Source organism: Thermobia domestica, chromosome 3 (genome assembly GCF_964235325.1).
Source record: "Thermobia domestica chromosome 3, izTheDome1.hap1.1, whole genome shotgun sequence".
Lineage (NCBI taxonomy): Eukaryota > Metazoa > Arthropoda > Insecta > Zygentoma > Lepismatidae > Thermobia > Thermobia domestica.
The window spans coordinates 7,517,730-7,532,096 of NC_137456.1; the positions used below are offsets into that span (position 1 = coordinate 7,517,730).

Here is a 14,367-nt window from a genome sequence, read left to right on the forward strand (position 1 = left end):
AATCGAAAAGTAGAACAAGAGCTCACAAAACAATATTATTTTACATGAGATACCGTCATCACGTCTCACTTATCTGCTTACGATTTCCAGCCATTTAGAAAATCAGTATTAATTTCGCGTTTCTAAATAGCTACAAACGGAAAGCTACTAGGTGACTCGTGATAAAGGTACCCTCATGCAAAATAATATTATCTAGGGAGTTCTTGTTTCAGGTTTCGATTGTTTATCTATTTGAAGATATCACATAATTACTGTAAAAATTAGCGGTATTTTAATTTTACAGTGATTAGGCCTCTTAAGTAACATTAGCGTGTATGTAACCATATTACTTCTAACAAATACTATTGCCACGGTGACATGAATTACCTTCAGTTATAAACATAAATAATCCCTTTATACTACATATTTTTATCAACTGTATTTATTTCTTATTTATATAATTCAGGTTTTGTACGTGAATTTAAACGAAATTATAAATTCATAACGGATTTAATTATTTTATTTTCTGCTATAACAATTCTGGCATCTCATTTACTATGACAATTTCATAATGGTATATGTATATAAGGAACAGAAAAATGTATAATGAAGAACGTAAATAGTAACAAAGAGAAAAGTCAATATTAAATTGAACTTCAGTTTTATTTTGAAACTTCGTTCGGAATGATATTATTTGAAGTATACGTGTGTCTTTACTTAATGTCAAATATTTACTATATTCAATACCAATTAACGATTAGTGAGCACCATTGAATAAAAACACAACAGAACTAGAACCAATATTCGTTTTCAAACGAACAGAATTATTAACACTTTCAGCCCCATTTGTATCTTTTTGATACACAGTGAGGGTTTACTGATGGACCACGTGTATCAAATAGATACACATTGGCTGACAGTGTTCATAGCAAACTGTAGTCTGGTCCCGGGGTGAAATTTACTCACACAGGGTTGGGGCTGAAAGTGTTAACGAGAATTCGAAATTACTCTTCTGATTTGTGCTGTAATTTTGTGTCACCTTTTAAATATCATTCTCATGAAACGTAATTTCAATGTATCTGTGTTGTTTGTTGTACAATTCGATACATATGTATTGTACATGTTTCTACAAGTGAAAGGCCCGCATGCATACTCGTGATTGGCGCTTGGTTTGCCAATTGAAAGAGTAAGGGTTCATCCTTCATGACCAATTATCTTCGCAGATATTTAGCAAAGAATTTTCTACCAAGTAGATATTGGGATGGCATATTTAAATGCGGGTAAAAACCACCTTCAATTTCTTTTTTCTATTGTTTTTGCTATGGTTGTTGATTATATATAATTCAGTAACGGCCTCAAAAAATATGTTAACCCGAAACTTTTTGAATAAGTAAAAAAAAACATTGATAACTTGATTATCGCAAAATGATTTTCATTCAAAAACATTATGTCAAGCATTTTGACTAGGTAGTAAGTAATTTCGTTAGGCTTAAAGTTCTTTGTTCGTTTCACAGTCTGAATCACTTAACCAAATATCAAAATTTGTACTGTTCTATTACACGAAAATCAAATCATAATAAATCTTAAAGTTAAATATTTTGAGCATAGAAAATGTGTAAGATATGTTGTTCACACTCAAGAGAACACATTCTTAAACGTCTCAGCCTATCCTTGTAGTAAACAGCTTACGTATTAAATATATCAACTTCACTTACAATAAATTATGTACAGTATTTTTCTGATTATATGCAGTCGTTAAAGCACAGTATATTTATGATATAAATATTAATAAATAAATTATATTTATAATAATGCTCGAGTTTAATTATGAAGAATTATTATCTTCCGAATTAGTATATATCGAAATACTTAACTAAAAATTGAACAACACACTGAAACCTTTCAGCACTTATAGCTTTCTAAAATTGGTATCACAAAGAATACTGCGTATCTTACAATATTACCTGAACCACAAATGTAGAACATGTGTTTACTTTGAACACAATCCGTACTGAACTTGTGAACCAATATGTTCAAACTTGCATGTCAAATTAACAGTGCATTGAAACGTATGTTGTGGCTCTTTGCATTCTGTCTCTGTAGAGTATGGGTAAATCGCTCACGTTCCGAGGCGCTGTGTATGAAGCTCAAGATATCCTCCGGAATCACAGATGCAGAGATCCTATTTGTGACACGCACCTGTGGAAAGTAAAACACGAGCTTGATATGGCGAGAATGAAAATTCGTCAACTAGAAAAGGAATTAGACATGCATGGGATCAAACCTAGTAGAAGGTAAGCAGGCTAAAAGTGATACAGAAAATATGTTACCCTATTCAAACTTGTCACTTATTTATTTATTTATTTATTTTTACTTTCGAAGTAAGATAACATTATATGCATGATACAAATTTATTACAGACGTTCAATGTATAGCATTGATATCTGAGACGTAATGAACCACTAAAATCTATACAATGTTCTGAGCTGGTGTAACATTCTGCAAAGAATTAGTTTAGTTAATGAATTTACTTAGCGAACAGTGAAAAAATATTAGTATAGTGTGTACTTTAGCATAATAGATGCCATTGGTAATGTTAGCTAAATATGCTTTTGTTTTTCTGGTATTTTTTGTCAACTTAGGTTATTTGCAATGCATTTTAAACATAGTATGACTTCAGTAGGCGTCTGCAAATATAATACGCTATTTTTAAAGTATTTATAAAAGTATTAAAGTCGAATTAACATCAAATTTATAAGTAGTTTGTTTATGATAAAACATCTTATCTAATAGCACAATTGCTAAATTTACTATTACAAATTTAACACATAAGTAGTTATCAGTTGTCCTGCAAAATACAAAGTAGTTTTATATTCCTTCGAAGCTGATATATGTAGTTTATCATGACATGGTAATACTGAGACTTTTGCAGGATAAATGAAAATAAAATACATTAACATAAAATATATTTGAAATATTGTATTGCCATTGTAAGTTCATATGAAATAAATAATTACATATAATTCTCTTATATATAATCTAAATTAAATTAGCCCATTCTTTCATGGTACTAGATATAACTGCATGCAGTATTTCAATTTGTTCTTATAAAATGTTTTTTTTTCACTTAGACGAGCAATTATTATGACAATACAAATTACTATCTTTCAATTCGTTATTTATGTTTGGAATTGAGCGTCCATGTCAGGCATTTAAGTTATATGAGATGTAAACACACAGCTTAATGTGGTGCAGTACTGAACCACTGGCAGTTACACTGAGATTTATATGGGACATTTAACACCAAAGAAAGTTAAAATTTTAATATTCTAGTCTTTGAAATATATAATAAATAATATTTACAACAGAAGCAGTTGATATTGTAAACCAAATATAGTGTGTACCTTTAAAAGTTTAAATTTTGAGGCTTCAATTGGCCTGTGCCTATTTTGGTTAAATTTACTGTGTAAGTTCTGCTACAGTTTAGCCATAAAATAATAATAATATCTGCAAATTTAATATCTGTTAAGGTAAGAAGTCAAATATTTTAGTATGATGGTAGTGATAGTTGGAGCACCACTTGCTAGTTCTCTTTCATTTATTTAATTTGCGATTGTTTCATACTATAATAATACTAATTTAACAATTTTAATCAAAACTACTTGATGGATGACAATATTTAAGGAAATAATTCTTTTCTCGCTTTTGGCAGAATGAGCATGCTTTGAGGGCTTCGTGTTTTCTCCATATTGGTCGATATTTTAGGGACGTTATATAAATGTCGATCTTATAATGCTTTATCAACTTGTTCTTTCCCTCTTAGGGATGAAAAAGCGTGTGTTGTACGGACTTTCCAACCTCAATTTGTGTTTTCATTGTTTTTTCTTTTCTTTTATTTCCCTGGTGTTTGCTGCACTCACCCCACTTTGCACGTTCCCTTGTACCAATCACCATCACTACTCTTCGTTCTGCAACTGCCAAATCGCCCTCTCTCTTTCGAAATGTAAACAAAAAAATCTATTGAAACCCCCTGCGTGTCACAGCAAGAAGAAAACAACGTCCTGTTGGACACGGTGTTTGATTGGAGATGTGGCTCATGATTCTGCAAGTGATACCAGACCCCAGTAAGTGTAGGCCATGATTGGATTCTCTAACGCATGATTTTTTGAAAAGTTATACAGAGCAGTTAGAATTTTAGCTGCAGTAGATGCGCTTTAGTTGTTTGAAATAGAAAATTAGTGATGGACGATCAAATGATTGTATAGGCAGTAGGCAAATGATATGTAATTAAACCTTTAACTTTTTAAACGTTAAGTTTTGAAGTAAAACAATATTCCCGTTGTATTGCTTTATTATTTCAATTTTCTTTATGAAATTGGCGTGTACAGTTAAAGAAATGTTACAAAGACAAAGTACAAATGATATAAGACATGTGGATACAAATAATACTTCCGCGAGACCATCATAACGATATGAGAATTGCTTTTAATTGATCATGACGATACTTTAGTACTAAAACAACCATTTAAAAATAGTTTATGTACTATACAGAAATATTCAGTAACTTTCATCATGCAATAATGATAACTTGCTGAACTAGATCGTTCGTGTGGTAATTTCATAAACTTAATTTTGTCCATCACTATGATTAACAGTTATTTAATTAATTGACCGCTTCCGTAGTAGCCTCTGCACTTACGGGGATCGTACAAGTAGCATGATATAAATATTATCCGAACGCTGATATTATTTGCTTTGCTTTTGTGCATTTGTAAACTTTAGTTGCGTCTCGTTAAAGTATGTTTTATTTCTCTTAATGATGCATTAATAATAATAACAATAATATGCTGTTACAATCGCACTATTTTGCAGCTAAAACTTAAAGTGAAAAAAGGTATGCTAAAAACTTTAGCAGCTTATTTTATTTCGTAAATTTTTCATTGCCAATTCTTCCATGTAGTAAGATAAAATTTGCATGCTTTTCAATTTTAATAAATATTGCTATTTAATAAAATTTTTATTAATTAATGAATTTCCAGGCGAAACGTATATCTCATAACAGGTAAATAATTTTAATAATTTACTGACTCAAATATTTACGTATAACGCTTAAGAAAACATGGTTCTGAAACCATTATCGAACACACAAATCTTACAAAAGTTTTTAATTTTATTTTCTCATATTAATATAACTAATCAATGACCTTAGAAATATGTTCATGTGCTAATTTCTGCAAAATTATCATAGGTTAAACCCTCATATTGCATTCCAACTCCGAACACAATATTTTATTAGAGAAATTAAAATAGTGTAACATAACCTTAACAAGTAGTCTGAAATAATTATCACTTAAATTAATGTATATTCGTGATGTTTTTTAAAGTCAAGATGCAATTGTAATTGGATATTGGTTGCTCTTGTAATCATATATATCAAAATTCTATGGAAACTATCACAAATGTTTATATTGTATAATATTAATATATCGACTGAAGTACGTAAGTAAAGTTTTATCTACAAGCACAACTGATGATATTTATATGTCTGAATAACTATTATGTAATTAATGTTTTATAAACGATTCTTCAATCTAGACATTTTTATGGTAAGCTGACTTAACATAAATTGTTCCTTAATTAAAACATACTTACAGGTTGAGCATTTATCGATATAGAAATTTAGGCAAATTTTCACAATAAGTTAGAAAGTGTTTCTAAGAGTTCTCCACTAAATATGGTGTACTGTACTTCTTGAAAACTATAATAAAAAGGTAAAATATAACAATATCATAATGTTACAAATATTAAATTTTTTTCAATGATAATTAAATTGGATAAAAGTTAAACTTTTTATAATAACCTTTAATCTCTATCTTTTTTTGAATAATACAAACAAAACTGATATATTTGTTTAACAAATAATAACTTTTGTATTTTTATTTTAATGCACGCGGTTTCCATCAGGAGAATTTATGCCACCAACAACATAATATTTTCTTAACTTTATTTTTATATTAAGACATGGAACAGAAGTTGAAACCGTTCATATTACACTACATAAATGTTAAAAACAACTATTAAGATTAATATTTGCCGAAGTTACTGACATAACTAAAAGATCGATAATAATGATAATCTATGTTGTTGTTCTTAAAAGTCACGAAATTTATGTCCATTTCCAAGAATGTGCTAATAATAAATGAAAAAATAATAGAGTAGTTTAAATCTTAGATTCATTAAATTATTTTATTACACAGGTCTTCAAAAATAAAACAATACTAAGCTGTTTTGGTTGAGTTAACTGATTCGTATGTGTTGGGGCGCACTGAATCCAGGAATGACAACCGTTTGGTTGTGGAACGTCTGGATTTCGAACAAACGGGTGGTCATTGTTGAACAAAAATATGAACACAAATTTGCGATTTACAGAAACACCATTAAGAGTGTAACACAAATTAATGTTCAGAAACACGTACACACGTGAAGACAAAAACGTAATACGACCATCAGTCAGATTGCTTGTGAAATCCTCTTCTTTTAAAAGGTTAAACTTTGTTTGGAGCTTGTCCTTTTGTAGGTGGCTGCCGGATGATCCCTAAACAACATCGAGGAGTAGTCTGCCATCATCCTAATACTCCAGTTCCCCTGATACTGTTGTTCCATTTCATTGATATCGTGATGGAGACGCTCTCCTTGCTCTTTACTCACTGCTCCCACATTGTCAGGAAAGTAGTCAAGGTGGGGGTTGAGAAAATGGACTTTTAAGCTCATGAAGCAACCAAGCTTTCGGAACGCGTGCAAATTTTTTTCCACCATTTCCTTGTACTGTAGGTCCTTTCGGTTTCCCAAAAGCGTTTTGGTGACCACAGTAAAGGCAACCCAAGCCTCTTTTTGAGTTGGACTCATTGAACTTACGAAGTCTTTGTTGGATATGAGTTTTCTACTATCAGGGAAAACAAAAACCAGTGTGCTCGTAATATTTTGGGCAACAAATAGTGTAGCCAGAACTACTTACCAACGTTTTACAAATCTAAAATGTAATCTTACTAAATTTGTTTTTTGAACAGATTTATTGTTTTTGGTTTTTGTTTGTAATTTCGTACTCTCATTTATGACACATTACGATAGGTGTCAGTGATCCCCATCCGGACCAGTATGCTTGTATTTTCATGTTTTGGGGAGCACAAACACATTTAATCTTCCATGTTAATTTTTATTTTCGTGTGATGTATTTGCAATTTAGCGATTTCCAGCTAACTGTTTGACCATGTTATATTTTGATTGTGCAAACACTAGACGTTCTGGGAAGAAATGGCGGTCATTTTCAACTTCGGTGCATCCAGAAGCGTAAAAATCAACTAAATCTATGCAAACAGCTGTTTGGTTGCAGACCTGTGTTATGGTTTATATTTTAAATCATATTTTGTATTATGTTTTATGTTTTGCAAATTCCTACCATGATATAATTTAAAAATAATAATACAATCATTATAAATCGGATAGAACAATATTACCTTTAAAATAAACTATTTTAAATCAATCCTCTTTACATAAATATTTGTTTTATCTATTAAGCTCAAAAACAATAAAATACGAACTATTGCACGAAATCAACACTTAATTAGTACTTAATTCAAGTAACCTAGGCGAGTCTCTAAATAACTCAAATATAAACGGTAAAAATCATCGAATCACTATTGTTGTATAACATATTCAAGTTTTAATATCTGCGATTAAAAGCTTGGGTAACTTATCTATTACTTATTGCACGTTAACATATATATATAGATTAAGAATATTTCCACACTATATCAAGGTAATGAAATAAATTATAAGCGTATAATTAAAAAAATATGTTTTTCCATTACCTAATAATGAACTCAAAGTTCAAAATTCGTATCCTGCGATTGTTTCTGATGCTAGTTTACACTACAGGTTCCTCAACACTTCAGACGTCCTAAAACCACGCGATATGACGCGAAATTATGTAAGTTCTACGGAATATTCAGGTCGATACCAAGGTGGAGGGAACTTTTACAGGTACGTATAAGAATCTTAAGTACAAACGTTTAATTATTTACATTTTCAAGTACCGAGTCTTCTTGAGACTAAAATATAAATGAAGTACAATGTTCTTTATTTGAAAATATTGAAGGCTTTATTTTATGGATGGCCATATGTATATAGTTATTACAAACACTTCACATTTACTTCAAGTATTTTCAAGTATCCGTTTGCTTTAGGCAAGCAATATATGATAATGAACTGCAGTGAATATTTAGCTTTGAAAAGGAACAACAATTTTTCTTCTGAATATTTTGATTAGTGAATTGTGAACGAATGTAAGAATACACAATATAGTTTCAGATCATTAGTTTATATATATCTTTTCTACTTTTTCTCGGATGTTATATCGTGTAGAATAATTCCGTTTGTTTTTGCATATGATGCTAAGATGCATTATAATTTCTTTTTCTGGTAATAACCTTTAGTAAGCAAAACTTATTTTTTGTATATCCATCCGACTGGCAATCTATATAAATAGGTATATGAAAGAATTTTGTCAAGTCACTTAAAGTTGCTTAACTTTAAAACCCTCTGTTAGCAGCCACATTTGCTGTTTCAAACTGTTTCAAGGGCATCTTTATAACGTCTCCTATTAAAATTTAACAGATTCACTTGGATCTAAATATAATAATAAGTTCTCATTAACGAATTTCTTCCATATTTGCATCTGAGTGCCCCAATATCTAAACAACAGCTACAATCTCTATTCTCTATAACAAAGAGTTCTGATATCTGTGTTATACCCATCAATATATTTTATCTTCAAACTTCTATCCAACAGTAACCAGATATGATGTTTCGCTAATATTAGTCTTATAATATTCTTCAAACACTACTTGTGATTTCAAGATTATAGTTTCTATGCAAGATGCATTTCCTATTGTGAGTGAACTGGTATGATTAAATTGTAAGAAATAACTGACTTTACAACATATAAATAGAAATAAGATTTAGCAAGTTGTTACACATTTCGAAAATCATATATTTATGAATTCTTTCTTATAATTTGTATCATATATCTAATACATTATTGGTTTCAAAGGAACTGTAATATTTGAAGTAATTATAGTATGGTATCTCTGTATTATTCTGAAAAAAGCACTTGATTTACGATCCTGAATTAGCATGTTCGTAGGAAGGCCCTTCAATAATGTTACGTTTAACATACCCAATCACATACCTTCTGCAATTTTATTCTGCCAAAATAAAAACTCCCTTATGTTCACACACTTTCATTCTGTCCTCATCTGAACAATTTATTATCGGAGCAAAAATAAGTTAAATACCGCGTAAACGCTGAGTTGGTTGTTATTTCTTCACAATCGTCAGATTAGAATGTTCCTCAAGAATATACATTATCATAAGCAAAAACATGTATGAAAATCTACTGGTGTTATTGTCTCCAATTTTGATTATTGTTATTCGTCCCTGCTGCATATAAATGTTTAAGCAGTTTATAACAATTACATGCTTTAATTTTTGTTTTATCAGTTCCAACTGGCTGATAGCTCTATTTTTCATTCAGACCATTCAATTAAAACTAGTGTCTTTGATCCTTCGCAATTAAGGACTATTATAATTCGATTTCTGAATATTTCAGGAAAATTCTAGTCTAATACCCATCTATTACTTTAGCAATTCAATGTAAGCATAAAATCCTTTAATGACTTTGCAGGATACTTTTTAAACTAATGTAATTTTACCCTTTCTATTCTAAACTTAACATTGGATTGTACTTACTGAAGTTTAGCACCCCTTTAGCTACAGAGGCTATAGTAGACAGTCTTAGAGCTTAACGTAGGATCCGAGCCAAGCAATTTTCACCGGGAATCGAAACCGAATGTCCTACGTCAGAGGTGGGTAAGATAACCAATCATAATGCAACAGGGAGTTCTTTAAAGTTATCGTGACACCAGATATGCTTATCTCAACGATAAATATCAATGCCCTCTAGTATTGCAATGATGTTTTATAATTGATATGGGGGAACACAAATCGTCGTGACTTAAAATACTCAAATTTCAGGAAACCTTGATAGTTTCGGGATACACTTATGATACAGGTCCGGAAATGATTTATGTTCCTGCTTTCTTTCTCCATTGATTTTTTTAAAGTACTAAAAATTTTATCTCATTGTGGTCTTTGAAATCGTCATCAATTTCTAAGCATAAGAATAAGAACCATTTTGTAGCAAATGAATCCTCCATCTTGGTTGTGCACATAGGTCACTAGAGGTCAAATTATGTTTATTTATATAATTTGTTGTTTCTTTAATGTTATGAGAACTTTTACATTTCACATTTAGCGTTGGCGTACTTTCTTTACAGGACGCACTAAATTATATAAGAATAGCTTTTAATCAGTGATCAAGAGCATTAAGCTTCAGCAGAAGAAACAGAGGAAAATTATGGTTTATATCAAAGTCATTTACTTGATGTTTTTACTCACCTTATCGTAGTATATCGCTATTACTACTACCATTACTAAAGTCAATTACTCTTCTATTTTAGTATTGCATGTATAATTACGAGTGTAGTGATAATTTCAAATTGATAGTTTACGTTAGTATTGTAAGGATATTTCAGTTATTTGGCTTAAAAACTGTCTTTAACTTAAAACTAACATAACTACTGTGTTGATTTCTATAATCTGTATTGATTAAGATGTAGGCAACCACCTTTGCACATTTTCTAATATTATTGTTTAGTTAAATACAAGTAAATTGTTAATGAAACAAGTATTTGTTATTACTAATATATTGTGATTTTTGGAAATATATCATTGTCTTTGTTAGTCACATTATGAAAGTACAATTTAGGCTACACACAATTTACAAATTTCAGAAAATGAGAGATCTGTTTGGTAATAGAAAATTACATTACCGCCATTTTCTGAAGTGTATAAGCTGTATCCTTATATTATACTTTTATACTGCTTCTGATGAAGCTAATAATATATTGCCGAAATTGTTAACACATAATAACAACTCGTTTAAGTTACATATAGTTCCAAAACCAGAATAAGTAACATTATGTACTGTATTAAACTAAAAGCCAAAAATATTTGGAAATAATTCAAGCAAATATATAATCAATTTGTACATAAAAGGTATCCTTTCTCACTGACAACAGTGAAATCAAAATGTTACAATTAAAGCATAAATGTTTATCATGGGTATCAAAAGTAAGATGACTGATTTAGCTATGAAAATTGGTAATTTCAAAATTCAGAAATTAGTTTAGTACTTTCTTAACAGAACTTTAATAAAGTATTTGAAAAAGTAAAGAATACGACGTAATGTATTCAATTTATTATTACATCTACATGTGTTAAACATATTAAATACGTATGTTCTCATGCAATTTTTTGTACGTTTCTTATCAATAAATGTAATTCTATTAAGAGAAAACTCAATTGCGAGATTTTGGGAAAAAATACTCATTTTGCAGGTTTGTCCAGATTTTTTTTAAAACTTTGATAGGAATAGACACATAGAATTCAGATTAAAGAGGAATAGTTCCACCGCGTTTAGTTTCTCTATTCTGACCATTTCCATGTATGCATACACTTCTTTTCAGCCATTCAATAGCTTGTTTTCAATTTTGTATTCGAGTCACAGAAACCATATGGAAATTGAATAATAGGTCTAATTGCAACTACATAATAAACTTGATTATGCACTCTATGTATATATAAGCATATATGAACTTTTACATTAAATGGCATACAGTATTACATTTTATACGTTTTTTTAATATTAAGTGAAAAAATATTTGATTTTTTTAAAAAAACAAATATTACTCGTAGTAAATGTACCAGCAATCAAGCAGAGTAATATAACGTAATCAAAAAATGTAGCTCGAATTGTCTATACTTCCGTAATTATGGCATTAAGATGAAGTTATCCCAGACTAACATGCATATTCCTTATCAACTACGCTACAAGGTCGCGTAGTGAAAATTAAGTTTTAAATGTAACTATTTCTCGTTTGACTAATAATTTTAGAACTTACGTTTATGTTAAGAATGGATACATGCAAAGTTGATCTAAAATTTGTTTTCATCATTATATGCAATCACAACATTTACGTTGATAAAACAATCAAGTCTTGCAAACTTGTCGCATCTTTTATTCTTTATAGTCCATTGTCAGGGTCTGACCTAGTATTATCTAATGAGTAACTAAACAAAATTACATTCTGAGGGACTATATAATAATATTGATTCAAGCTTAGAAAACCTTATATATATATATGTGTGTGTGTGTGTAATCTGATTGCAAACTGCCGCGGTTATTGCATTTTAATTGAAATACTTATTTCTCTTGCAGGCCTTGTAGAACTGAAATAGCAGAAATGGAAACCGTTCTCTGATAAAACGTGACACAGAAGATGTTGCGTCAAAACGAAGCAATGAAAAGTACCCACATCATCAACGAAGAATTCATCAATATGTATTTGTAAATTAGAAATAAAGCGAGAAAAACTCATCTGCACATCATTCAACCGTAAGAAACACATCTTACAAACAATCACGCACTAGCGTGTGAAATGCATTTACATAATTAGAACAGAAAGTAGTATTTAAAAAGAAACTCTTAAAGAAGACTATACCCATAGGTATATTAATTCACTATTTTTTGCTAAGCGAATACATGGGCCAATAGATGGAGCTAGATACTAAACGCGAAATAGGTGATTTTTCAGACAAGAAAATAAGCAATTAACTTCCCTTATTGTTTCCTTTTGTAAAAACTGCAATTTATGTGGTGCTGTATACCTCCAAAATACCCAACGTGTCCACTTCCCTTGTCCCCCACCAGACACTCTATTCTGTGGTGTGTGGACGTGCTTCATCATGTTGTGAACTCAAAAGTGGAAAAATAAACAGCCTAGATTACTAAGCAGAAAGGAAAGTGTGCTCAAGAAATCAACATGGTGCTACGCAGAAGATTATATATACATATAAATATACTTAAATAGAAATATAACTCTGTTATGAGAAGAAAACTAAGTATTATTCAAGTATATATATACATATATATACAGTGTCTGTTGCCGTTACATGTTGTTGTTTTTCTTTCCTTATTCTAACAGCAAGAAAGAAGTGAAACATAAACCGGAAAGTTGTTTAAATGTTGTTTGTTATTGCAACTTTCCCAGTTCATCGTCAAAACGTGATAAACAAAAAATAATTAACAGTAAGAAGAAATTAAACAATGTTTCAATAGTAAAGTGTTACTTAATGTAGTAGATAAAACAAAACAGTATTCCATTTGTAGAAGAAGTTTCATCTCTAGAAAAAAAAAGAAAACATGATAATTTTTTCGAACCAATAAGAAATAATAATGATTATAAATGTTTTAAAACAGAAAGCAAGATAAGATTTTTGGGCTTTTCAAGAGATATTATATACATATATATTAATATATATATAAATGTAAATATAATATATATTTTTTGGAGCATGATATTACCTGTAAGATAGTAACAAGAGAAGTATCTATAAAACCGTGATTATTTTTTCTTCCCACATATTTACAATTACATAGAACTCAAACGCATTTGTTTTCTTCTACTTTCTAATTTATCAAAGTTAATTATGTTAAACGTATGGTTAATGATAGTACATTTTTTAAACTTCTTTATAACTTTGTTTTTGAACCATCTCCAAATTCACTATCTATATAAAATTCCTAGTGATTGTTGTTTTATTTAAGTACAAAATACTTTTATCTATTCTAATATAATTATAAGTTTAAAACTATTTCTCAAACTATAGCATCATCTTAAAGTCTTTCTACTTAGTCCTATATCAATCCCATTCTATAAAGCTAGCTACAGAGGAAAATACGTTAATGTAAATTATTTAACATAAAATTAAAGTAGTAAAATTAACTTATATGGAAATGCACAATGAGTCTATTTATTTACACCACTTTTCCATTATTAGAAATATACCTTAGTAATAGTTCTATTTTTAAAATATATTTATTAAGTAAACTTCTTTTTAAAAAATCCTTAAATGTTATGGTAACCATATGATTAAAGTTAATCAAAAATAAGATAGTGTCTGTAAAATGATCCTATGATTTCTGTTGTCTATAACGTTGTACTCTTTTGCTCCATTTACATTGAAGAACGTTTTAAAATGTAGCCTAGACCCTTACTATTTAAATCAATCCAAAAGCGATCAACTATACTTTTCTCATTAGGCCTCAACTTCACACATTCCTGTAGGAATACGTTGATATACTCGGCTGTATTTTAACTGATTTCATACGACGGATTAAAATTAGAGGTTGAGCCTTTGCATTCGGAT

General features: G+C 29.9%; 1 protein-coding gene across 7 annotated transcripts in view; it reads left to right on the plus strand.

The window, feature by feature from the left end:
* Positions 1–13,956, plus strand: part of Nmdar2 (glutamate ionotropic receptor NMDA type subunit 2) — an 850,349-nt gene extending 836,393 nt beyond the window's left edge. For 4 of the 7 annotated variants that reach the window (XM_081753987.1, XM_081753988.1, XM_081753989.1 and 1 more), the window contains exons 16-19: positions 2,083–2,273; positions 4,023–4,103; positions 7,915–8,019; positions 12,377–13,956. In XM_081753987.1, coding sequence (XP_081610113.1) covers positions 2,083–2,273; positions 4,023–4,103; positions 7,915–8,019; positions 12,377–12,419 — 420 coding nt within the window. In that variant the 3' untranslated portion in view covers positions 12,420–13,956. Of the gene's footprint in view, positions 1–2,082; positions 2,274–4,022; positions 4,104–7,914; positions 8,020–10,373; positions 10,457–12,376 lie in introns of all 7 variants that reach the window. The other 3 variants (XR_014130890.1, XR_014130891.1, XM_081753990.1) reach the window with 3 other exon arrangements.
* The last annotated feature ends 411 nt before the right edge of the window (positions 13,957–14,367 follow it).